General features: G+C 41.9%; 2 protein-coding genes across 8 annotated transcripts; one reads left to right on the top strand and one right to left on the bottom strand.

Moving 5' to 3' along the window:
* Positions 1–1,118: 1,118 nt before the first annotated feature.
* Positions 1,119–7,290, bottom strand: abracl (ABRA C-terminal like). Of its 2 annotated transcripts, XM_076084764.1 has the most exons (4): positions 7,221–7,290; positions 6,545–6,616; positions 4,523–4,588; positions 1,119–3,713 (listed from the first exon to the last, which is right to left on the bottom strand). In XM_076084764.1, exons 3-4 carry the CDS (start codon positions 4,581–4,583, stop codon positions 3,529–3,531), a joined length of 246 nt encoding a protein of 81 aa, XP_075940879.1. In that variant the 5' UTR covers positions 4,584–4,588; positions 6,545–6,616; positions 7,221–7,290; the 3' UTR covers positions 1,119–3,528. The 2 variants fall into 2 exon arrangements, with proteins under 2 accessions (XP_075940879.1, XP_075940878.1); XM_076084763.1 differs by lacking the exons at positions 6,545–6,616; positions 7,221–7,290 and adding an exon at positions 5,392–5,515.
* A 1,578-nt stretch (positions 7,291–8,868) lies between these two features.
* Positions 8,869–24,934, top strand: reps1 (RALBP1 associated Eps domain containing 1). Of its 6 annotated transcripts, none has more exons than XM_076084754.1 (19): positions 8,869–9,651; positions 11,260–11,383; positions 12,871–13,100; positions 13,903–14,065; positions 14,682–14,746; positions 15,762–15,924; positions 16,022–16,085; positions 16,247–16,401; positions 16,906–17,036; positions 17,493–17,573; positions 18,450–18,537; positions 18,744–18,842; positions 19,122–19,185; positions 19,902–20,100; positions 20,191–20,385; positions 20,911–21,000; positions 21,457–21,632; positions 21,718–21,823; positions 21,915–24,934. In XM_076084754.1, the coding sequence occupies exons 1-19, from the start codon at positions 9,499–9,501 to the stop codon at positions 21,981–21,983; spliced, it is 2,415 nt and encodes an 804-aa protein (XP_075940869.1). In that variant the 5' UTR covers positions 8,869–9,498; the 3' UTR covers positions 21,984–24,934. The 6 variants fall into 6 exon arrangements, with proteins under 6 accessions (XP_075940869.1, XP_075940870.1, XP_075940872.1 ...); XM_076084757.1 differs by having other exon boundaries at positions 8,870–9,040; positions 14,682–14,806; XM_076084753.1 differs by having other exon boundaries at positions 8,870–9,651; positions 14,682–14,806; positions 19,125–19,185.
* The last annotated feature ends 489 nt before the right edge of the window (positions 24,935–25,423 follow it).

Here is a 25,423-nt window from a genome sequence, read left to right as displayed (position 1 = left end):
ATGTGAAATATTAATTAGCAACAATCACTCCAGCTGTCAGATCAATATAGTGGAGTAAAAGGTGCAACAAACCTTTAATGCAGTGGAGAACATGTGTAAGGTGGTATTACATGGAAATACTCAAGTACAAGTACCCCAAAATTGTATTTAACCACAGTACTTTTTCATCTCTTTTCCATCACTTATAACAATGCAAATGACCTACCATAATATATGAGTAAGATATTCTCACTGTACTTGAATGCAGCAGCAGACTCAGCCTTGAGACTAGAGGTTGATGAGAAGAAGTAGCATGCATCACATAACTGTGGGGAGGCATCATCTTATCTCAAAAAAAACCTTGCAAGGTAACAGGAGCTTTACAGCAGAACAGTACTTAAAACATGGAGTATGTACATCAAAGTACCTGTGTAACAATCAATGGCATTTCAATGTAACCAAATGTTTGAACACCAGAGTGAATGGAAAGTATGACAAGACAAAAGAAAACACCATTCATGAATCTTACAAGACTGATGACTATGAAAAGGGCCAAAACAACCTCAAGAAAACACAAAACGACAACAAAGAGACACAAAACGACCACAAAGAGACATAAAACGACTACAAAAAGGGGCAAAACAACCACAGAAAAAAAATAACGACAAAAAAAAGCTACAAATTGACACATAACCACAAAGACACACAAAATGACAAGAGAGACACCAAGCAACTACAAAGAGACACAAAACGACCACAAAAAGAGGCAAAACGGTAATAAAGTGTGTGTGTGTGTGTGTCTTCCTCTTATGTAAGATATGTGGTAAGGTGTGTGTGCGCCCAGGGGTCCATTGTCTCATAATCCACCCATGCATGATCTTCTTGCACCAAAACACACCATAGTAGCCCTTAAAAAACAAGTAAATAAATCACTTACATGAAGTGTGATTCCACAGCAGCCGAGTACTAGCAACAGTACGTTGATGACCAAAAGTACACTCCCATTCATAGCAGAAGTTTTCAACCAAAAATGCACAAACAATGTAGCGTGCCCCAGTGTCAGTGGCACATTAAAATAAAAATACAGTGTATCAAGTTTTAGACTAAGAGTCTTCTCACAAAACACACCACAAAGCAGGTTCAAGGCTTCAAGTGTAAAGATTTTATTCCTCTGCGTTTATTCCGCAGTAACAGAAACCTTTATTCATTCAGGAATGCGTTATTGCCGATACAAAAAGACAGTAATGACGCACGTGAACACATCATGCAGGCAGCCCACAAGTTCACAGAAATGGCTTGAGGTATTGGCCCTGCTCTGATCATAACTTTCTCCACTTGGTAAGTGCTAACTTGTGCTGTAATCTGCATTTACGATCCAGAGCAACACACAGCAGGATAATTAAAAATGACAGTGATGCAAGCAGCTTGTTTCTTCCCAACTCTTGCTTTTTCTCCAATATTTCCATAACTTTTCAGACTTCTACTTAGCCTATATATATCGTTTTGTATTCTGATGATTACATTTTGTATTTAAGGCTATATTTCAGCTTCATTCATAATCATTTTAAGATTAAGCTCATTCAGTTTTCATGATTTAAACACATTTTTGATCCACCAGCGCTGTTTAGAGCACAATCTCCCATTGGGTTCAGGAAGAAAAAAAAAAAAAAAGAGACATAATTCAAGTCAAGCTGAAACAAAACAGCAAACACCTGAGCATAAAATAATGTGCTAGGTTGACACAACAGCAGTGAGTGTGAATTGGTTCTGATAAAACTTGCAGATGAGGCGTTGGTCTCACAGGGCAGAGTTGTTGTGATATGTATGACATGTTACATTCAGGCAAACATATTTGGAGATTGTTGGTCCTTCAGGTGGTTATCCAAGACGATGGGGCAGAGCCAGGTATGTGATTGGCTGTTCACTCATTCAGACCACAGAAACAGCCAATCACGTAGCTGCATAATCCTCACTGATTAACAGTGGCATGGTGAAATACAATGGTTACTTGGAAACAATTTAATTTTGAAGTTAAAAAAAATATATAAATTACAATTGCCAGAATTTCATTATAACGATCTGAGTTAAAAAAATATATATCTATTGGATTATTTCACAAATTCATGTTTTATAACATTTGGTCTGTATCTATATCTATTCATGTGGTATATTTATTTAAATTTGATCACTTTAGGCCTCCATACAAAGCTTGGAAAGCTTGTCGAAACGAAGCAAAGTGATCACGCCTGATCTGCAAGTATCATTTGACCTACAGTACAGAACAGAGAATGGTAAAATTAAATTAAAAAAAACAAACTAATAAAACTATAAATGCACATCTTGTGTCACAAGTAAGACACCTAATTTCAGCTACAGGACATTAACTAAACATATTTTGGTTCTTTCAATTCAGTCCTGAGAAACATCACAAATTCATCTTTTGCATCCGGCACCAATCACCCTGTAATTATTATACACTAATACAAATTACACAAGAAATACATTCGCCATTTGCTCATCAACTGTTTCTCACAAAAGGCAAGTTTTAGAGTTTTTTGTAGCAGAGAAAATTCACCTTTGACCGTAAAATGATGGAATAAAAACGACTCTAGTAGATCGCATCGAGTACAAAAAGGTGGAAAAGTTTTCTTGAAATGCACTTGTCTTTGTAGCTTCTATGAAGGAATTGTTCGTGTATTTCCAAAAGCACTGGTCTCATAAGGTCTTTTTACAAAGTCCACAAGAGGTAGTAGAGATGGCTCATGTAAACAATAAATGTTTTGGTGACACTGTTGGTGGAAACATACATCTCGTTGTCTTAAAGCTGACAGACATAATACACTGAACTAAATGTGAAAAAACACATTATATGATTTGCAGGTAATGATGTCTTAACTCCCGTTGCCACTTGAGGCTGTTAAAGGGAACAATTAAAGTGCAGCTTTTAAAAAAAAAAAAAAGTATTAATTAAGTATTTGTACAAACAATTTGTGAAGATCAGAGTGCTCTAATTAAAAAAAGTGAAGAAGTCTGTCAAAGTATCTTGCTCTGTGTCCTTCACCCTGACACCATCAAGAGAGGCATTTGGTTGTGAAAGCCACCTTAAACTGTAAATTCTCCAAAAAAATAACTAAAATGAATGTGTTACACGGATTATTACATTCCTGATTTGTGCGTTTATAGTCTTAAAAGTGGACCAAAATCACATGTCAGACCCGTGGTTGATAACAGCAGCGCCTGAGAAGGAGAGAAACGCGTATTTTCCTTGTCATCTGAAACCATGAATGTGGCTGTTTTTCAGTCCCCGAAAACCGAAAATATTCTCAAATTACTTTTTGTGATAGTTTGGCAAAGTAAAATCAAATGCAGACATGCCAGCTGGGTCCGTACCGTTTGATCCAATATGTTTAAATTCAAAATACTGAGCCCTGCACATGAAGCAAGAAAACTGAAAACAGAAGCTCAGTGACAAGCCGAGAGACGGCAGAAGCTCGGCATTTGAGAGGATTCGGTAAGTTGCTAGAAGACCGTCCGATACCAACTTTGGCCTCACTCCTCGAGCAGGACGATATCGACGTTATCATGGACGCCCTGCAGGAGCAACTCGCCCTCGAAACTGACCACCTTTTTCCTCTTGGCTGCCCGCAGGGTGCCCACCAACGCCTCGAAGATGTTGGCACACCGGTCGTCATTGAACAACACCCCGAACTTCACTCTGGTTTGACCATCAGCATCTGAAATGAGAGACAGACTGATAAAGTTAATTCCAAATGGGACGGATCGTAATCTAAAAAGGTAGTAACGACCTGAGCGTTCGTGTATTATTCTAGAATGTTTTCGCAGGTAAGCCGCTCAGTCACACCAGATAAATTGGACTTAAGTCACCTATTTGATTCATTAACAGGTGAAAGCAAATGCATGAAGTGTACGGCTTCTTTTTAAATTGGTTTAAGAGATTGAATAAGTGTTATTCTTGTATCTTATTTTGATTTAACCCCTAGTTTGAGGGCTTTTTCTTATTGATATATAATATGCTGATTATTATATATTAACAAAATGTCACAAAAACTGCTGAAAAGGCTCAGAACAATCTCCAATAGCCCATGAGGATCTCTTCAAATGTATAGTTTTGTACGACCAACTGTCCAGAACCCAAAGATTTTATTTACGATTAAAAACAACAGAAAAGCAGCACATCTTGACATTTGAGATGCTGGAACCAGCTGCACGCTTAAATATTTAATCTAAAACTTAAAAAAAAACAGAGAACGCAGCATTAGCACCAAAAGATAGCTCATGAAAACATTATTGAAGAGTTATTTTTAGACTAAATACAACAAGTGAAGACTGAGGGCTGGTGAGCTGGTCCTCCGGTCTGTTTGTGTTTCCAGCATTAGGAGCAGTGAGCTGGAACTACGCTGATCAAACATCACATGATTGCATGTTTATGGTTCATTCGAATTCACGGCATGAACCGCTTCAAAACTGTTCAGCTATGCCAGAGTCCTTCAAGATGAAACGCAGAATCAGAGCACGGACTCACCTTTACTGCCGAGTCGCTGGATCTCCTGCACCAGCAGTTTCACTTCATGAGCGACATCCATTGTTGCTAAAAAAAGGGAAAACAACATCAAGAGACAAATATATCAACTCGACAAATCTGCTTATTTTTCTTAAAAGCATCAAATACTCTGTGTAGGATGAGAGCAATTAACCTTGATAAAGTGAATGATTTTAAAAATAATTTAATTGAAATTATGTTTTGCTTGGTAAGCTGAGTTTTCAACAAGAGAGAAGAAGAAAAAAAAAATCTTTGATTTTTATTACCCCCTTAGTTATATTTTATTACCCCTCAAGGCAATTCCACTTTTGCCAGATTAGTGAAAGGACTTTGGAACTAAACGAATCTTCTTACAGGAAAACGGTTGTTATGACCATTAAAAATCAATGCAAAAGCATTTATAGTCCTCGAATATACCCAACACACTAGCACGAGCCAACCCTTTAATAAGAGAAGTAACAGCAGCATTGAGATCAAACGGAACGAGCCTCAACGTGAACAGGGCGGAAGATCATGAATGCGGAAATGGGTGAATTAGCACTCACAGCTAGCTACCCCGGAGCACGAATCCTCAGTGTAATTCATTCATCTGTGGTGATGTGCAGTCACTCTTAAGTGCGGGTTAATGTTCACAATTCAAACATGGCATGCATAACTTCAGGTGCAGTAGAAAGTATTGAAATAAGCAGCAGATACGAGCTCGCCGGTAATGTTAGCTTCTAACAAATGATCTAGTGAGGGAGCACGGTGGAGTTTCAGACAGCTAAACGGATAATACGTGGTGGCAAAACGATGCCATGAAAGTAAACACTGAACCTGTCTAATTGTTGCATTGACATGTATATGTTTACCTTTAAATTCGTCTTGAATCTAATAAGATGACGGACTGCTTTCTGATGAATCTGCTTGCCGGGTGGATAATGCTGCTGCGTTCAGTGTCTGCGCGGAAACTTCCACTACACTCACTCACTCTGCACAAAATCCGAGATTTATCCAGCTTCTTCTTCTTTAATTTAATGGCGGACTACAAACCAACCTTTAAGGTGCATGACGCAACCGACTGTACCGGAGTGTGTAACTCCATGACTTTATGACAGTTTTTAAAAATAATAATAGTAAAAACAAAAAGGAATTCTGACTTCATAAAAAAGTTCTACTCTGGATATTAAACTCGCCTAAAGCCATTTTAACCTGAACTTGTTTGTCGCCTATCTCTAACAGTCTTTTGATGCTCCACAATAAGCACATGTTCAACAGTTTCTTTACATTTACATTGAGTTCTGTATGTCTTGACCTTAATCTACAAAAAGTACACATCTTCTTTTCCACATTTACATTACATATTTACATATCACTTCTCACTCTGACTGACGTCTGAATTCTGTTATAATTTCTACCCTCAGTGTCATTATTCCAAATTTCTTGCCAAAATGTCATTATTCTGTGCTATATTACTGATTTTGTTTCTGAGCTCCCAAAACAAATTTCTAAAATGTTAATATCATTTTTGTTTAATGCGCTTTTGGCAAGTTTATCTGCAACCTCATTTCCCTCTATTCTCATCACAGACCTGTATAAATATAATAATGCTTCTTTGTCAGCTCTCTATTCAAATCCGACCGCACACCTCATTCAATTTAACACCTTTGTACAGTTGGTCTCAATGATTTTTCCATGTATATTTTTCATCAAACAATAAACCAATATATTTAAATACGCTGACGATATCCATGGGCCTACTGCCTTGTGTTATCCCTTGTCCATTACCTATTTTCTTTTTGGTAATCAGCATATAGCGAGATTTTTCTTCTGACATTTTTAACCCCCAATCATAAGCCCATCTCTCTACATTGACTATTGCTTTTTGCATAATTTTCATCACATATGCGAAAAGGACGAAGAAGTTTCAGACAGCTAAACTAATGTAATAAGTGGTGGGAAAACGATGTCAACACAGCAAACACAAAACCAGTTTGAATATAACATTAACATATATGTATTTACCTTTTATTTCGTCTTGATTCTAATAAGATGATGGACGACTGCCACAAGCGAGGGAGTTCAGGATACGTCCAACTGGTAAGAGACCCAAGGTAGACCCAGAACCAAGAGATTATATGTCGTCTGGCCATTCGCCCCCATCAAGGGCTGGAACAAGTTTGCTGGGGAGACTGACGTCTGGAATAACTTGCTGACCCTGCTGAGCTTGTTGTCCCTGCGACCCGGCCCCCAGATGAGCGAAAGATAATGGATGGATGGAAAAATGTTTCCTGATCTGTTTAGTCTCGATTTCAGGGTCAGAATCCTTCTGACAAATTCTGACCCTACCATCGTAATGTCACAGCAGAAATCGAGACTCATTAGACCAGGCAACGTTTTTCCAAACTTCTATTGTCCAATATTGGAGATCTTGTGCTAATTGAAGCCTTGGTTTTCTGTTGTTGGCCTACAGGAGACTGGAGAAAAGGATGTTTGTCTCCTCATACCTTTAATAGGTGACTGCAGTGATAGCCCCTCTATGAGATGCCCTGGCAGCTTCATTAAAAATGAAGACAATTTAGGATAGCATCAAAAACATTTGCAAACGTGCTTATCCTTAGACGTTAAGGAACATTTTAGACATTGGCAAGCTTGAAGAACTAGTAATGTCTTGTTGTGTGGTGCAATTGTATAGTCATACCTTTCCACGTCTGGCTGGGGATGGTCTTCCAGCTTTATCAGTGAACAAATCATCATGGACCTGATATGAGGGAGAAGCAATTATGTGTTTTAGTGGCAACCGGAAGGAATAGGATGTACCAATACTTGGACCTTATCTAAATGGCATAATCTGAAATCGGCTGCTGTCACCCCTCTATTCAAGGGGCGGATGATATATTAGACCTAAACTGTTACAGACCTATTTCCATCTTGTCTTGCCTGTCCAAAGTTTTTAAGAAACTGGTCAACAAACAGCTCACCGACCACCACAGTATTCTCACCTCCATGCAGTCTGGCTTTAGAGCCGGCCATGGGTGTATCTCTGCCACACTTAAAGTATTAAATTACATCATATGTGCCATTGACAGGAAAGAACAATGTGTGGCCGTGATTGTTCTATATACATGCAGATTAATCCACTTTTTAACAGTTTATCTATAAAACTGTCATTGGTACCTCCACATATCTCTGCTCTCTACTCATCATCTTCAACAGTAACCGCAATTTGCGCTTCATCAACATAGTCATTCCATGAGTCTGCACCGCCTTCGGCCGTTTCTCGTTCCAGTTTGCTGCTCCAAGCGACTGGAACGAGTTGCAAAAGAAGCTAAAACTCCACACCCTCATTCCGTTACCCTCCTTCAATAACTCATTAAAAACAATAGTCTGTGATCACTGCAAACGTTTCTGAGTTTGCTTCTCCAGGAACACTGTTTGTTTTTTTATATATTGTACATATTATGATGTTGTCATTTTTGTACGAGATTGATTGAGATGTTTCTACGTTTTATTTGTTTGTAAGGACTTGCCTCCTGTTGCTGCCTTTTTGGCCAAGTCGTCATTTAAAATGAGAACTGGTTCTCAATTGACTTATCTGGTTATATAAAGGTAAAATAAATAAATAAATCTAGATTGCATTTGTGCCTGTAGTATTTCGGGAATGGTTCGAGCTCACCTATTTGGCTCTGTGTTGGTGTTTGTTGACGGTGGTGGTCTGTAAGAGAATGTCAATGAAGAAGGACAAGGGATGAGTAAAAACCTATACTCATATCAATGTAACTAGATCATAAGACCCAGAACACGAGAGATTATACATCTCATCTGGCCCCTCGCTGGGCCCCCATCAAGGGCTGTAAAATGTTGCTGAGGGGACATCAGGAATACCCTGCTGAGCCTGTTGCCCCTGCGAGCTGGCCCCGCGCCATGTCACAACACTCAAATCATCTCAAACTGTTTTCCTGAAACATGACAATGACTTCACTGTTCTCAAATGGCCTCCACAGTCACCAGAGCTCAATCCAATAGCACACCTTTGGGATGTAGTGCGTATACCTTTGCACCGCATCCCAAAGATTGCTGGCTGGGGTTTATAAGAATGTTGATACAAGGAGAAATATGTTAATTAATTCAGTCAATAAGTGTCAATATCCCACCAACAGTCTTTTCCACCTAGTTTTCCGTGGAAATTTAAAAAAATAATGATTGTTTATTTCAAAGAGTTACTAATGACACATGATTTTCATGTCTGGGAAATTCGGGATTAAATGGGTTAAATAAGAGCCCTTTAAAGGGCTCTGGGTTAAATGCGCGTCAACCGGTGTTTTATTTTGAAAAATACTACCGGAAGTGTTACTTTACCAGGCTTGACACTGGTGGTAGGAATGGCGGCTAAGATTACTACAGGAAGGAACCCAAAGACCATGAAACTTTACTTCTAACGGCCCCGCTGAGGAATTTGTTTCCAGCGAAACGCAGTAAAGCCGGCCCACAACGGATCAGAGGGAGAAGAAGTGCCATAACGTGAGATTAACGCAGTAGACGTCCAGGCTGAGGAAGTGGACGCACTTTGCGACTTGCTAGTTAGCTTAACGTTAGTGCCACTGACTTTGATTCAAGGTAGCCGTTAGCTCGCTGTACTGCTAGCCAGCTGTTGGCTACTTGGCTTGGCTGAGCCCAACAAGTTAACTAAGTAATTAACTGTATGAAAACATTCCTTGTTTGAATACTTGAGTGTTGATCCGCTGCCTTTATCAACAGATAGTATTGGCGTTTTTTTTTTTTACAGAGAGTAGGACCAGGCGACAACAAGTCGACACAGCGCGCTGAGAACATTATTACTGCTAACCTAGCTAGTGCAGCAACGCTAGCTAAGTTGGGATCCTGAAGTCTCGCCCATTTTTTGGATCCTGCCCTAGCCATTGGCTAAGGGTTAATCAACGGCCAAGTAGTCTGGTTTTTCAGGGTCAGTTGGCACTACAATGGAAAGTCTAACGCTTACTGATGTCGAGCAGAAATATTACTCGGATTTGTTCGCGTACTGCGACACGGACAACACCAAAAAAGTGGCTTCCAATGGGAGAGTTCTTGACCTTTTCCGGGCGGCCCAGCTACCCAGCGAAGTTGTCCTGCAGGTAAGCTAGCGTTAGCCAGTGCCAGTTTTGAAAGTGTTATCCTCAAGACTGTGAGGCTGTTAATGGACATTTTTACAAACTTGTCTGGCTGTCAGAGCTGACCTGTCCTCCAGGTTAAGCTATGGCTGTGCCATGGTGGTTAGCAATGCTGCGCAGCAGAAGAGACACACCTTCTTCTGGCTAATGTTAGCCTTAGCCAAAGAGAGTGGGGCAGCCAAGTCACATCATTAACTTTAGCTGAACATTTTAGTCTCAAATTGACATCTTATTCATATACCAGACGCTCGTATGTCTGCTCTCCATGCATCTCTTTATGGGCATGTGTTGAACAGCGTCCAATGTACATAACGTTAGAGTAAATTATCTCCTCATCAGACCTTTGCTTCAGACTACTGCCCACTCTTTCCTGTCTTCTCACTCTATTACAATCTGTTATTGTTGCTCGCCACTGGCTTGAGCTGACCTGATGGAAAAGCAGACCCAATGTCAGTGTCTACATGTCTGTGATTTATAATAGCTGTTGCCTAACATACCACCAGCTGATCAAAAATACCTGATTTAGGAATGGTGTTTTCATTCAACCTGCCTATACACGGATCTTAACCCACTGATACTCGTCGTATTAAATTCATGTTACGTTCACATCAACCTTGATGCCATCCACACGGCCACTGCTCCGTCTGTTAACTAAGAGTTATGAGCAGCCATCTCAAATGCAGTAGCTCCATTTTTTTTTTCTTCTTCTTGTGTGTGTTGTGACTCCAGGTTTTCGCAGCAGGCCGGTATTTGCAGTTTGTGAGTCAGAACCCTGTTTCAAGGTCAACAAGGGGGGAGCTGTGTGGTGGAAGAATCGGGCAGTGTTGTAATCATCTACTTTCAAAATGTACACTGTGGTGGCCAATCGGACACGTACAGCTACAGTGTCGCGTTGTAACAGGCGGAGAAAAGTGACTGGTGCTTTGTATCCGGACGTACTCCAGAATAAATCCTTTGTCAGCAAGAACGGGATCAGTCAGCTGTGCAGTAGTCGATGTTGTGCCTCTCAGCACTGAAGGACTCATCTTAATGTGATGAGTTTTTGACTCCCTGGTAGTCAATCGTCCACAGGTTCCTGGTGCCCACGTATTTATCATGTGGACCCCCCCGCCCCACCCAAATTACATTATCTCCTATGTGTTTCTTTCTGTGCACATTTTACACACTTTGTAGTGTCAGTCTACCATTCTGGATAAAAAAAAGCCTGCTCAGCATAACGTCAAGTACAGCCAAATATGTGATAATAAGGCTTATTATTCCGCTGATCAGCTGCCAATAAGCTGAGTAAATGAGCCTGTTGCTTGTGTCGTTTCTTTGTGACTTGAAGCAGGTAAACCACATCACATTAACTCAGAAAGTCTTGCAAAAAAAATCAGCATCTTGTTAAAGCAAACTCTGAATGATGGTTATATATTGTTTATTTGCTTGTTTAACTCTTCCATGTAAAATTCTGTAGGTTATGAATAGTCTGTGTCTGCTCTTCTCTCAGTAATGGTTAATATCAGAGTTTCAGATGAATACAGTGTTGTTAACTGTTCCTCCTTGTTCCTTTGCGTGTGTGTGTGGGTTTAGATCACAGAGCTCTGTGGAGCCACTCGGCTGGGTCACTTCGGGCGGAGCCAGTTCTACATCGCTCTGAAGCTTATTGCCATCGCCCAGTCCGGTCTGCCCCTGAGGGTGGAAAGCCTCAACTCGGGTGAGTCCAGCGATGAATTGAACCATTTATCTTTACTTCAGAACCTGCTCGCACAAGCCGGGGCAGATTCCCACTAAAAGTACCATCATGTAAAACATACCAGTGACTCTGGACTCAAAAGGGTTTTGTGTGTCTACTCTAGGGCAGTCAAAATCCTGTTTCAGAAATGCTAGCTTAATGAATTTGAGGAGGTCATGGGACAGGGAGCAAGGGGCAGGATAGAAATCTTCAAATTAAAAGTCTTAAAGAATGCAGTCTGTGTTAACTAACTGTAAATGATATGCTTAATATCAATAACATGTAAAAAAAAACAATTACACAAAAGCTTGTGTGTGTGTGTATATGGGGAAAAATATTGTTTACTTAGACAAAAATGTAATCAGAAATGATTTGAGCCATTTAGCCAGTCTGCACATAAGTTGGTAGTAGCCCAATATTTGTGTTATCAGCTGCTTGATAATAAGAGCTTTCTATTTATCTTTGTACTAAACAGTCTGTAGTCAAAGCGCTCGAGGGTCTAACTGCAAAATTGCATTTTTCTGTTTGTCTTTGACCGCTCTCAAAAACTACACAAGGGAAGATGTCACAGTCACCCTCTGAGTTACTCATTTTAACCTGAAATATTGCAACATGGAGTTGCTGAAATGATTTCATAATTTGAATAAATATAAGGAAACACAGGGGGTGGCCACTTCCTCAAAGCAAAAATGGTCGTGATGTACAATGTGATGCGTATTGGGTTTGGGGATGTTTTTTGGACTTAAGAAACCTTTTGCTCTTAAAGATGGGGCTGTCTCAGAAGTCATTACAGGGAATTCAATGGTTTAAAATGTTGACTTGCTTTGTGCTAAAAAAGAAAGCCAAAAGTCACCCTGGTCATGCTGACATATTGAATAGAAAGTTATTCTATATCATCAGTATATAGTTGTTTATCAAGTTATTTTTCAATGGTTGCAAATATCAAGTTTTGTCGTCATTCGTGTGGCGAACCAATAGCGAGGACTTTTTCCCCCCCACAATGTCACGCAAATCCACTGAAGTGGAGACAAACACACCGTTTACTGCAGCGACAGTAGCATCAATAGACCAGCACTCAGTCCATGCTTTATTATGAGGAAGCAGGAAGAAGTCTGTTTACTTCTGTTTTCACGCTGTCGTTTTCATTACTATACTGTTGTACCCTTCAAAAACACATATAAACCACAGCCGATTGGAAAAAGGTCATGCTCCTTCTCTAGGCATTCTGGGTAATCTCTGGAGTCAATAACTGAAGTAGAAGCACACGAGGCAGGATGAAGGAAAGCGGCTTCACCAGAAAAAGAAAAGTCATCAGCGAGGAGTAACAGGCTGATGACACCTGACAAATTTAGTCCCGTGCAGAGAGATTTCAGTCCTCCTGTTTAGTGCATCAAAGCACCTAAAAAAAAAAAAAACCAATCAATCTGAACGTTTCCTCTAATCCTGTGCATGGATTCCTGTCCCACCAGTCAAAGACCTGCCGCTGCCCCGGTTCGTGGTGGGGAAGAATGAGGCGGAGGCGAGGCACGCGGCTCTGTACCAGGACTCCGACAGTCAGGGGTTGTACCCGGCCTCCGCCGCTGCAGTGATGCCCAGACCGCCAGGCAGGGGGTTCCAGAGCAAGAAAGGACCCCCGTCGTCCACTTCACTTCCTGTCCACGAGGTCATCCAGCCCCTGGCACCCAGCATAGAACCACAGGTTAGTCATTGCACTCCTATCGTGTACATGGAGCACTTAAATACTGTCATTTTGTACTTTTTTATGTTTTAGATCACCATGTGCATTCGCCCTTTTCCTTATAATTACCTATGGTTTTCTTATAGAAATACACTCTTGTGCACACACAACAAATGAAGGTATTGGGTCACGCTAAGAGACACGTATACTTTGTTTCCCTACAAGTAGTCCTGCAATAGCTGCATTAGAAAATGGACTTTTACTTTTATCTATATTTTGGGGAACACATTTTCTTTCCTCCGGATGAACCAGCAGTTACTACAGATACCCCACTATCTATACTGGACTACTGTTTCCTGTGCATGTTTTAAGTATTTCTAGTTCAAATTACGCTCTGAAGTTTTTTCCGCTGCTGACATTTTCTTTGCTGAAACCCACAGTGTGTTGCTGGTCGGTTACACAGACCTCATATCGCTATGCATCTGTTTCGCTCGCTGGCTGCTTGAACATCCATATCTGTGATGAGCAGGGAGAAAACCTTCAAGCAGCATTTGTTAGCATGGATGTGGCATGTTCCGGATGTAAATCTTGTATTATAATGAGATGGGATCTGAAAGTTAATACTCATAACACGTGCAACCACGATAAGACAGTTGTGGCTGCACTTCTGCACGCTGAGCTTCTAATTAAGATTTTAAGAAGATTACATGTTTAGAGATGTTTATTCTCGTTTAATCTGCAGTTGTTCAGGTGTTTACTGAATACCGTCTTCATCTGTTTACATATTTCACGAGATTGATTGTGTTTTTACGTGCGTTACCAGCCCGAACCGACGTCCCCCGTGGTCTCCCCTCACCAGTCTCCCCCCACCTCCCCTCACTCGTGGAGGAAACACAAGCGGCAGCCCAGCGGAGGAAACGCAGACAGACAGACGGCGGTGGCTCCAGCTGGAGCTGTGTGGACGCATTTCAGAGAACCGCAAGCAGGTAACATCCACCGACCCACTGCTGCTCGAGAGAAGATGGTGATGAAGAATTAGAAAGTGAATTGATAAAGAAATACCTCGAGTGTTTCCTGCTTTTCTCCGATATTTGTTTCTGTCATGTTGAACTAAATATCTTTGGGTTTTCTCTATTTAACAGTTTAACTAATACTGAAAATAATCGTTAGTTGCAGCACTAAATTAAAGTCAATGGGAAGACGCCACAAGGTGAATGCTAATATATATATATTTTTTGGAGAGTTGTGTGTTTTCCGAAGTGTCGATAACAATGAAAGTACGACAGATTTGGCAGAAAAGGCGATGCCAGCTGTGGCACAGAGCACATACTGGTTGTGTTTGTGTTACTTCCTGGTGTTTGCTGAGAGTGGCAGTTAGTCATTAGAGGAACAAAGGAGACATCACATGACCCGTGCCATGCTTTCATCAGCACAAAGTGTGATTGAGATATTACAAAGAACATGAAAATAATCCTCTCAGGAGCTGAAGAGTCGATAGTTGCAGCCCTTCTCTTTTCCTAATAACTCTTGCAGTGTATTTATTTGTGTATTTATTTGTGTATCGTGGGATGTAAATGTGTGCTTTCCTCTCTTCCCCTCCAGGTCCAGTGCCCGTTGATGGAATGTGGCCGTCCCACTCGCCCCCGCCTCCAGGTCAGGAAAGTTGGGTCAGTTTCACAGCAGACACCCCGCCATCCATCCCAGGAATGCATCCCTCGTCAGCCCAGGTAGGGCAGTGTCACGTGTCTGTCCCTCAGTACTAGCGCTGGTCAGACATACTTGTTGCTGAAGCAATTCAGTTTTAAATTCTTCAGCTGACAAGCAAACCCCTACTCTTTCATTCTGGCCCTGATGCTAAAAAAACTGTTTGGGAATAACTTGAACTACAGACTGCTGGTCATGCAACACCATCAGCTGATCCCACAGTGGAAATGGGGTTTGTGGTGACAAAATAGTCAGAAAAATAAGCGTACACATAGTCAAGGCAGAGGATAATACAATAAGACATCAGTATATATTATGAGTGACTTCATCAGGAGGGCAAACACCATCAACCTCTTTCATCAGATGGAAAATGTCCGTCAGACATCGCAAACATAGAACGTAATCTCACTAACCACAGTTGGCAACATGAGCCAACATTTTAATATCAGTGCCTTATCTGCTGAGCTAGTCGCCTAAAACTCAGCAAGCAACTTGTGTGACATTGCTCAGGCAAAGTGAAAAGCTGTAGAAGCCTCTCTGCTCAGTGCCTGACTTTAGACGGGCGACATGCTGATTTTTAGCGTCTTAGATGATGGAATTAAATTTGTCAAATTGTCATTGATGTGATCTGATATTTGGTCTCTTGTCTGTCCACATTCCTTTTGCTGTGCCACATTCAGACTACATTTATTAGACTTTTCAACAGTTTGTACAGTCAAAAACTGGTCAGAGAGTCGACTACAGTACATGCAGCCACTGAAGAAACTGCAGTTGAATACATAACACGCGTTACTTAATTATGTGCTTAATCGCAATCTAAATTAGACAAATGTTTATTGCCAGTGAGGTTTTCACTTCACTACAGTAAACAAACGCAGAAAGAAAAAAAAACATTTTACGTTATTACGATTATACATTCCTTTAAACCAGTGTTACTCTCTTAAATGTTTGTGGAAATGTCCCATGTGCTTCATGCAGGACAGCACAACAATACGAACGGTGGCCTCGGCGGCAACGACCAATGAGATCCAGCGACAGTCCAGCGGCTACGACGACCCGTGGAAGATCACAGACGAGCAAAGACAGTATTATATCAACCAGTTCAAAACCATTCAGCCAGACCTCACCGGCTTCATACCTGGTAGGAGAATAGCAGGAACACACACACACACACACACACACACACACACACACACACCAAGAGGATTGTTTTAATCATCTGTTCCGGTGTGTTTCAGGTTCAGCCGCAAAAGAATTCTTCACCAAATCAAAACTACCGATTTTAGAGTTGTCACATATTTGGTGAGTCTTCACTCTTCCGCAAATCGCCATCTCTGCTGTGTTTGTCTGTCCTGAAGATGTTTAGTGTCCCGTGTAGATGTCTCCAGGGCAGCTAATACTGGCAGGATGACGGTAAAAAAAAATACTGGCAGACTCAGTAATGTCTAACGTGTGTTTTGAAGGGAGCTGTCAGACTTTGATAAAGACGGAGCTCTGACACTGGACGAGTTCTGCGCTGCCTTCCACCTGGTTGTGGCCAGAAAGAATGGCTACGACCTCCCCGAGAAGCTGCCCGAGAGCCTGATGCCAAAGCTGATTGACCTGGATGACTCAGCAGGTACACCGTGTCTCTCTCTCTCTCTCTGGCTCTTTCTCTGTTTTGCTGCCTCCCCTAATTCCCCAAGCTCAGGCCTCATAAAACCTGAGAGGTGACAGCACTGCAGTGTGCTCCACCTGAATCGCGGTATCTCATCTATAGATTAACTTTCTATGCTGGAGCTACTGTACGTTTCTGCTGCCCTCTTAACGTCACGTCCTCTCATTAGCTTGCCAGAACAATTTACCTTGCAAAGAAAAACTGACACTTTTTTTGCAATGGAGATCATTGTTTTCTGTATTTGAAGAGAATAGCAACACATTAGACGGTTATGTATCTCTTTTTGGTGTCAAGTTCCATGTAAATCTTTTTAGCCAGGGATTGGGAGTAAATTAAGTTGAACAAGGGTGTGTTTTTATTTATTATTGATTCAAATTCAGATTTTTAAAAGGGGAAAACTGTGTTGTGTCGTTGGTTGTGTGGTGGGAACCCTGGCTAACCTGTGTGTGTTTTTGGGGGATTCAGAGGGCTCGGAGCAGACTGCTGACGTCGGATACTCGGGCTCCCCGGGCTCCCCAGTGGAAGTCACCCCCAGCAAGTCCCCCTCCATGCCTTCACTCAACCAGGCCTGGCCAGAGATGAACCAGAGCAACGAGGTTCACAACACGCACACAGCACACACACACACACGCACACACACATACGATTACTTATTGTATCTTCACACATACTGTGAGCTCCATGTTTGTTTGCTTTTGCTGTGTTTGCATTTGATTCATCATAATTAATTGCGCAGGGTTAAATTAGGTGCTTTTTCTTTTATCCATCGATCATGATTTGACTGCCTCTTCATCCTCTTCATCATCAAACATAATTACTGATAATCCAGCACCTCTTCTCTCACCTCCTGGACTGAGGCGTTCAGCCTGCTGTTCTGTATGAAAGTCTGTTTCCTTTCCACGCCCACCGACGAGGTCTCATCGCCACGTCGTCCGGGCGGCGGCCGATGATGTCACATGACGGTGGCGGCGCCGGCTGATGATGTAAATGTGTGATGTCACTGCACTGGCTGACTGACGTGTTTTTTCTCACTGTCTGTCTGTCTCCTGCAGCAGTGGGAGACGTTTAGCGAGCGCTCCTCCAGCTCACAAACTCTGACCCAATTTGACTCTAACATTGCACCAGCTGACCCTGTAAGTCAATCACTTAGTATGCATGGTTTCACCATTAATGCACAGACATTAACCCTCTCTGGATCTCCCTGAGCTCTCTCTCTCTGTCTCTCTCTGTCTCTGTCTCTCTCTCTCTCTGTCTCTCTCTCTCTCTGTCTCTCTCTGTCTCTCTCTCTCTCTGTCTCTGTCTCTCTCTCTCTCTGTCTCTCTCTCTCTCTGTCTCTCTCTGTCTCTCTCTGTCTCTCTCTGTCTCTCGCTCTCTGTGCATGATGTTCTTTCAAAGTGCAGTCTGCAGCCAGTATGTGTTGTGATTTGGCTGGCTTAGCCTCTACTGGACATCACCTTTTTTTTCCTACAGTGACATCCACCAATCACTTGTGCGTTTGCTGATTGTGACAGATACACTTTCCATTTATTGTCAAATGTTGTAAGTACTTAAAATGTTGCGGTGCTTTGTCTTTTAACTTTGCAGTGTCCAAGTCCTTTTTTTTTTTTTTTGGCTCCTGTGGCGGAATTTATTTTTCTTACAGCATTAATATGCTCACGAATAGCTCTGCACTATAAATCTGGTGGAAAGTGCAGTATTGACGACAACAATTTGCCTTATTGCAAGAGAGTGCATCTTTCTTTTAATTGTTTTTTGGGTAAAATCACTGAGCAGAACCTAAACATTGCTTTAACCCAGTACAGTACTTGTACAGAGTAAGGCTACTTAGTTAGGGTCTTTACTCTGTCATTTGATAGGCTGTTGTGTATCAAACCAAGTGGATTGATAGATGGAGGCAAAGCCTGACAAAGTAAACGGATAATACAGTGATGTGGACTACAAACGTATCTCCAGTGAAACGTCATAAATCTGTCTTTCTCACCTCTTGTCCCGACATATCCGTCCCTCAGGACACGGCCATCGTCCACCCAGTCCCCATCCGGATGACCCCCAGTAAGATCCACATGCAGGAGATGGAGCTGAAGAGGACCGGCAGTGGTGAGACAACATCTGGCCTCAAGGCTGACTCTCCACAGCAGAGATTACAACTTCATAAATCAGTGTTGTATACTAACGTCATTAAACATCTGTTTTAGTTTACTTTCTAAAGCTGCTACTGACTGTGACTGTGTGAACTGTTTGAAGTTATTCTCTAACAGTTGACTGAACACTTGTGGCCTCCCTGTTATTGCTCAATCCTTCAGACCACAACCACCCGACCAGTCCGCTGCTGGCTAAACCTCCGGAACTGTCCGAAGAAGCCAATTTACCTGCCTCCATGTTCGTAGCTGCCAACACTGTAGGTGAGTAAAGGATGGGCTGCCGTGCCAGAGAAACAGAACTCCACCAAACGCACTGACAGACTCACTGTTGTGAATTTACGAAGGAAAAAAAAAAGGATCAAAATGGATTCAGAAGAGATTTAATCCACACATTCTTCCTCCCTGTCCAAACCTGGCGCTCACTGTGAGGTTGGAACTAACCGTGGCATAAAATCTCTTTTGTATCTCTTGTAAACACATGATAATCAGTCGGTTGATCAGATGTTTATGGGATGTTTTTTTTTGTGTGCGTCTGCGCTGAAGGTGATGGTTACAGCAGTTCAGACTCCTTCACCTCAGACCAGGAGCCAACCACAAGACAAAGGTCAGTGGCTATCACGTGATTTGAGTTTGCTTATGTTCTTTATTGTTGAGGTTTATGTTTTCTTACTTTTGTTGGACAATCACTGTGTTCATGTCTTTGAGTTTTGTATCTGTTTGTCTGGTTTTTTGACCATCTTTCCACCGCATTGGAAATAGATAAAGTAAAAATGTATATCCTCTCCATAACTCCAGTGTTGGGGGGGAAAATCTAAATGACTAATTATTATGCATTTAATAATTAGTGAATGTTATACATTTAACATAAGCTCATGTCCTCCGTTAGTGTTTAAAGCTGTGTCCTCAAATGGTTTTGTGTGAACTTTCACCGACACTAAGCGTCACAGCTGTTTAGTCTATTAGGAAGCGGTTGACTGCCGAAAGAACGCTTCAGCTGTTTGTCCTAAATAAGAATGATAATAAACTTGTAGAAGACGTCAATACTTACGCAGGGCTGATTTGCAACCATGACTTCCTGATTACGATAAAGTGACCTTTGTACTCTGAACGAATTTGATGTTCCAGATGCTCTACGTAGACGCCCGTGTGAAATGCGATTCATGTGTTATCCTTTGTGACGTAAATGACCCTGTGCCAGCCCACTGCGTGTTGTTTACTCAGTATAAATATCAGAGACTCGGAGACAGATCTCCGAGCAGCCTTGATGTACTGTTCGAGTGAATTTTTCTAACCTCCAGAAACACAACTGTTTGTCTTCAGGTCTCAGTCGGGAGCGTCTCCAGAGGCTCTGAAGGTGGTAGCCCCGCCTCCACCTCCGCCCCGCCCCCACCCGTCTCACTCCCGTTCCTCGTCTCTCGACATGAACCGCACCTTCGCTGCCGCGGTCGTTGCAGGACAACCGCAATCCTCCACGATAGCTTACCCGCCCGCTGTGCCTCCTCGACCGCTACCCACACAGGTAAGACGGACATCTCCTCGCCTTAAATCCTGCATCAAGGGTTATCTCGACAATATGAAGGCCTTCACCCTACTCTCTCTCTCTCTCTAGACGTCAGCACCACACACCGGGCATCGTGTGGAGGCTGAAGGTGCACCAGGAGGCGGTGCAGCGCTTACCACCACCTCTCCTCAACAGATTCCCCAGCAGCCCAATTTCGCTGACTTCAGTCAGTTTAAGGCCTTCGCTGCATCTGAGCAGCCTTCCAGCCTGCCGGAGGTCGATGTACACAGTGAGCCGGGACAGGTATGTCGTTACCTGGAGTTTGTGTGTCTCTATCACGAGGTAGCTGTTAATTTAAAACACTTCACAGTTAACTCTTGTTACCTGACCATGCTGTGAGGAACACCGTTCCACTCTGAAGGCGTCTGCCATCCTTTTTATTGACGATGCCATTCAGTGTTCAAAGCTTTCACAGCAATGAGTCGCGATGCAAACAATCAGCTGTTAACTGAAATAACTTAATTTTAACTTTATATTTACCAAAACAATATCGATAAAATTGCGAGGGCTCTGCCATTTATCGTTGAGCAACATCCACGCATGATGAATATTTCTTATTTCCAATAAGAATAATGGCCATGAGAGTCAGCGCTTTTCCATTATCATAACAAAAATAACATTATAATAAGAAAATGAAAGTTCTGATCATAATACAGTAAATTTGATGGATGTATGTGATGTATGCATCTATTGTGCATGGTAAAAAAATAATAAAAATTGCGCCATCATTTTAAAGATAAGCTGTCATGTTTTTTTTTGTGTCGACAGGTGGAGAAGTCCTCGGAGGGAGCCGGCCCTTTAAGAACAGTCAAGAGTGACGGGCAAGCAGACGAGAGAGCCTCGGCTACTGTCAACTCTGTGAGTCAACATGAACATAAATACACGATCTGATACTTCCAACAGTTCACTAAACAACTGAACAGTATTCACAAAATATAATGAAGTCTTGTCTGGTCTTAGGTAATTATTGTGAATACATTTGCAGAATAGAAACATTTGTATTAATGTGAGAAGGGTTAAGAGAAGTAGAGGCTGCAGCTAAACATTATATTCAGTGAAAATGTAGCTGCCGATCATTTACTTGATGAACTAATTGATTTGTTTCGTATATAAATGCCGATCATAGTTTCCCACATCGTAATGTTTCTAAGAAATTTCTCCTTTTGAGACTAATCAATGAATCAATTTATCGTTTTATTTGCAAATACATGAATTACTTAACAGTGAAAAGCTCCCTCCTTGCAAACAGAACTACACAAAGACAGAACTTTTTTTTGTTTCTTTCTCATGCCCCCCCCCCCCCCCCCAAATCAGGCCAAAAGTTCTGGTTCTGGTTCTGGGTCTGGGTCTGGTCCGCTAGCGCCTCCTCCAAAGCCTGTGCGGCGAAGGTTGAAATCTGAAGACGAGCTTCGACCGGAGGACGAGCAACATGGTCCGCAGAAATCAAACGTCATAGCTGCCGTCCTGGCCACTCAGCCTTCCATCCCCAGGTAAAAAGACTTTGCAAGTTATTGTTTAATTTAGTTTTTGTATGTATTTTAATAAAATAACAAACGTGTGTGTGTGTGTTTTCAGGTCGGTAGGAAAAGACAAAAAGGCCATTCAAGCTTCAATCAGAAGAAACAAGGAGACAAACACAGTGTTGGCGCGACTTAACAGTGAACTGCAGCAACAGCTGAAGGTACGTAGGATTAAGAAGTTTCCTTTCTGACTCTTTTTCCCCCCCCTCTGGTGGAAAAAAAAAAGATCACTGATAACTTATCATTTTCCAGGACCTGCTTGAAGAGAGGATATCCCTGGAAGTCCAGCTGGAGCAGCTCAGACCTTTCTCTCATCTTTAACCAACGTGGAGGAGTAAAACTCTGCTGTAGTGAAGCAAGGCCGTGCGCCCTCGGTGTGACTCCCCCTCCCCCCCCCCCCCCCCCCCCCCTCCCCTCCCTCCTCCTTCCACCATCACGCTGCAGGGTGCTCCGTTAAAACTCTTAGGCTCAATCACACCCTTAATTAATCAAAAAAAACGTAAGGACCTGAGAGCACAGTCGCACCACGAGGAGGAGGGGACGGGAGCGCGGGGGGGAGGAGACTATACAAACTGGCACTTTTTTGATTTTCTCTAAAGAGAGGTGAACGTGGGGACGACATCGGACTGATGAAAGGTCAGGAGCAGCGGAGAAGAGGCTCGAACTGCTGGTGTCTGACTACTGTACTCTCTGAATGACTGAAGAAGAAAGTCGGAGAGTGTTTATCGTGTGTATTTGTGTTCCTGTTTATTGACTTGCTTGAATGTAGCACCACTGTTCTCTCTCGGGGTGAAGACTCTGCAGCACCAAACTCCTGTTAAAATCAGGCAGATTTAAAGAAGCAGTTTAGTACTTTTTGTGAAATACACTTTGCTTTTTTTCATAGAGTTTGATGGGAAGATCCATATCGATCTCATGTTTGTTACGTATGTGATTAGCTCAGCTTAGCTTAGCATAAAGACTGGAAGCGGGGAAACGGCTGGCCTGGCTCCATCATGAGTTCAAACCTCCAGCACCTCTAAAATTCACTCAACATGTTTGTTTTTGCTTCATCGACTAACTCTAGAGAGGAAACCGTATTTGTATTTCTCAAAAAGTAGAACTATTCCTTTAAATGTCTTCTCATTTATTCTACTTCCTTCAAAACTGGACAACAATTGTGGAAAACTCTAAAATCATTTGTGATTTTAAATATCCTCAAAGATGGTCTATCTTCTGAACATTTGCCTCCCGAACGTCACCATCGTCAAATAATCTGCTAACAAATAGATCACAGAGACACTTTAGAGGCTTTGAAAGCAGTCTGCCAGTCAGCAAGGAACCTAAAACGTACCTTTTGTTTTTGACTGGGGTTTGGTGTGGCCGGTCTCTCCACTAAACATAACGGGCTACTTCTGGACAGGATTTTATGCGTGTGTTTTTGTGAGGCCTTTAAACGGCTAAATCATCATGGTGAAGGCTTTTTTGTTTGTTTGTTTTTTCTTCTGTGATGAATTCAGCCCACTTCTCACTTGTTACTGCCCCTTGAAGTCCACATATATGTGTGTGTGTGTGTGTGTGTGTGTGTGTGTGTGTGTGTTGATGGCATGATGTGGTGAAAGAATGTATTTTTCTGTATGTTAAACTGTGTCTGGGGTTTGATGTGACTGAATGGTTTAACTTTATGCCAAATGACTGAACTATCCCTCTGCTCTCTCACCTCTATGTTGGCTCTGTTTAAACCTCTTTTCCCTTCCTCCAGGTTTCACTTGATTTATTTTTCAAACATAACGGTGCATCAACGTCCCGGCTTTCTGTTAAACGTCTTATACGTGGTTGCTGCGGTCAGTTCCTGTCCTTTACCTTCACCTGGCTGGGAAGCCATTTAGTTAAACAGACATTCACTTGAAGGGTTTCAAAGATATTCCAGCTGCTCGACTGCAGGAGGCGGCATTTATGAAGAATTGTGTTGCTGATCGGGGAGATGTTTTTTTTCTTCTTTTTTTTTTCTTTCTTTGTGATTTTCCGATCAGCAAACACGCGTGCACGGATCCAAAACTGAAGGGGCAGATAAGAGTTAATATTGGTTTAAAGATTCATCTGTTTTCCCAAATCGGGCAGTCGGCACTATGCAAGCACGGGCGATGCGTCCTCACACACCAACTATACTTATGTTTGTACTCTGATAGTAGCAGCTGTGTGAACAGTGTACTCTGTATCTCAGATCTTCCAGAACACCATCTACTGTATGTTTGTGATTCATTTAGCCCTTTTCTAATTCTGGAGTGTCCCCCCCCCCCCCCCCCCGGCCCAAGAGGGAAATCCAGATCAGTGTCTTATCAGGACAAGTCTGCAGGATGTGACTCTTGCTGGTTGTAGATGAAGCTTAACAGGTTTACAGTCGGAGACCAGTCAGCAGAATGGGGAGACCTGAATGACCCAACTGCACTTTGAACCCCCCCGTTTGCATGTTGGTCTTGTCTTTCACATGTATTTTTTTTTTTTAAAAGCTTTAAGAAGAAAAAGATAATAATTAACCACTCAAGTTTGGTTTTCGTCAGTACATCCTTAGAAGTAAAAGATCCGGTCTTGTTTGGTTGGTTAGTTATTATTTGAGTTTTGGCCCCAGAGCTTCCTGTGTGTTCGTGAAGGATCTGTCTTCTACTAAAGCCTTACTTCCCCACTGGTGTTCAGGTGTCCACGGTGGCTGACTGACCTCTCTTCCTTGTTGTATCAAGGGTCGCCTTCTTTTTTTTTTCTTTTTTTCTGCTGTTGAGGATGATGATTTACTTGGTGTGTGTGTGTGTGTGTGTGTGTGTGTGTGTGTGTGTGTGTGTGTGTGTGTGTGTGTGTGTGTGTGTGTGTGTGTGTGTGTGTGTGTGTGTGTGTGTGTGTGTGTGTGTGTGTGTGTGTGTGTGTTCTGTTGTTTCCAGACCTGGAACTTAATACCATTTAAAACCCTTTTATGTTTGCTAGCACAATAGCTCCCCATTCACCTTAAACCCAAACGGTAATCCAGGCAGGCAGGAGCAATCACAAAGTCTTTGATGGGATTTTGAATGCTATATGCTCCCAGATCTGTGTTGTATATTGTATATGATACACACTTTTGGACTCATATGTACATTTGCATTAATTGCTGACTAACAGCGAAAGAATATTCTATTTAATTTCTTCTCTCTTGGCTGTGGGATCCTAGATGTTTAACTGCATGGATGTACTGTATCTCTGCAGAGTCAACTAGCAGCTGTGTGATTTTTACACAAAAATAAAAAACGGCACAATATTTTAAACGCTGCTCTCTTTGCCGTCTTTTTTTTAACTCTGCTTCTTTTATGAGCAGTAAGGTACCACATGACAACACAACTTTCTGCCACGGTTAGAGCACTTTGGGATATTTTACATGAGATTTATTTGTGTGCTGTTCGCGTTTTTTTTAAAGTGGACCAGGCTAAGTAAAAAAACAAACTATTTTAATCAACAGTTGGTTATTTTCTGACGGCTGCACAGTCCTGATGAAGCAGAGCTGAGTTTAAATCTGTGTGGTTTAAATCTTTTTTTAGTTGGGTTTATGTGAAATCTTTTAATAGCTCCAGTAGCAATTAATAGGACATAAAAATACATAATTACAGAATAAATAATTGTGAAATAGCTCAAATTTAAACACCGTATAAGAGAATAATTTAGTACTGGAAGGATTGAGCAGACAATGAAGATGCAAGGAAAGTGAAAACACTGCAGCACCTGCAAATCATTATCTAATTAATCTTCAAGAGAAATCT

Source organism: Anarhichas minor, unplaced genomic scaffold (genome assembly GCF_050575085.1).
Source record: "Anarhichas minor isolate MPS153535 unplaced genomic scaffold, ASM5057508v1 ptg000136l, whole genome shotgun sequence".
NCBI classification, from domain to species: domain Eukaryota; kingdom Metazoa; phylum Chordata; class Actinopteri; order Perciformes; family Anarhichadidae; genus Anarhichas; species Anarhichas minor.
This window is presented reverse-complemented; position numbering and strand designations above follow the sequence as displayed.

Excerpts from the sequence above, each read along its gene's own strand:
- abracl (XM_076084764.1), bottom strand. The coding sequence starts at position 4,583 with ATGGATGTCGCTCATGAAGTGAAACTGCTGGTGCAGGAGATCCAGCGA. Across the intron at positions 3,714-4,522 it reads CCAGCGACTCGGCAGTAAAG|ATGCTGATGGTCAAACCAGA; the intron begins GTGAGTCCGTGC and ends CTCTCATTTCAG.
- reps1 (XM_076084752.1), top strand. The coding sequence starts at position 9,499 with ATGGAAAGTCTAACGCTTACTGATGTCGAGCAGAAATATTACTCGGAT. Across the intron at positions 14,066-14,681 it reads TTTCAGAGAACCGCAAGCAG|GTCCAGTGCCCGTTGATGGA; the intron begins GTAACATCCACC and ends CTTCCCCTCCAG. Across the intron at positions 21,001-21,456 it reads CCTCGGCTACTGTCAACTCT|GCCAAAAGTTCTGGTTCTGG; the intron begins GTGAGTCAACAT and ends CCCCCAAATCAG.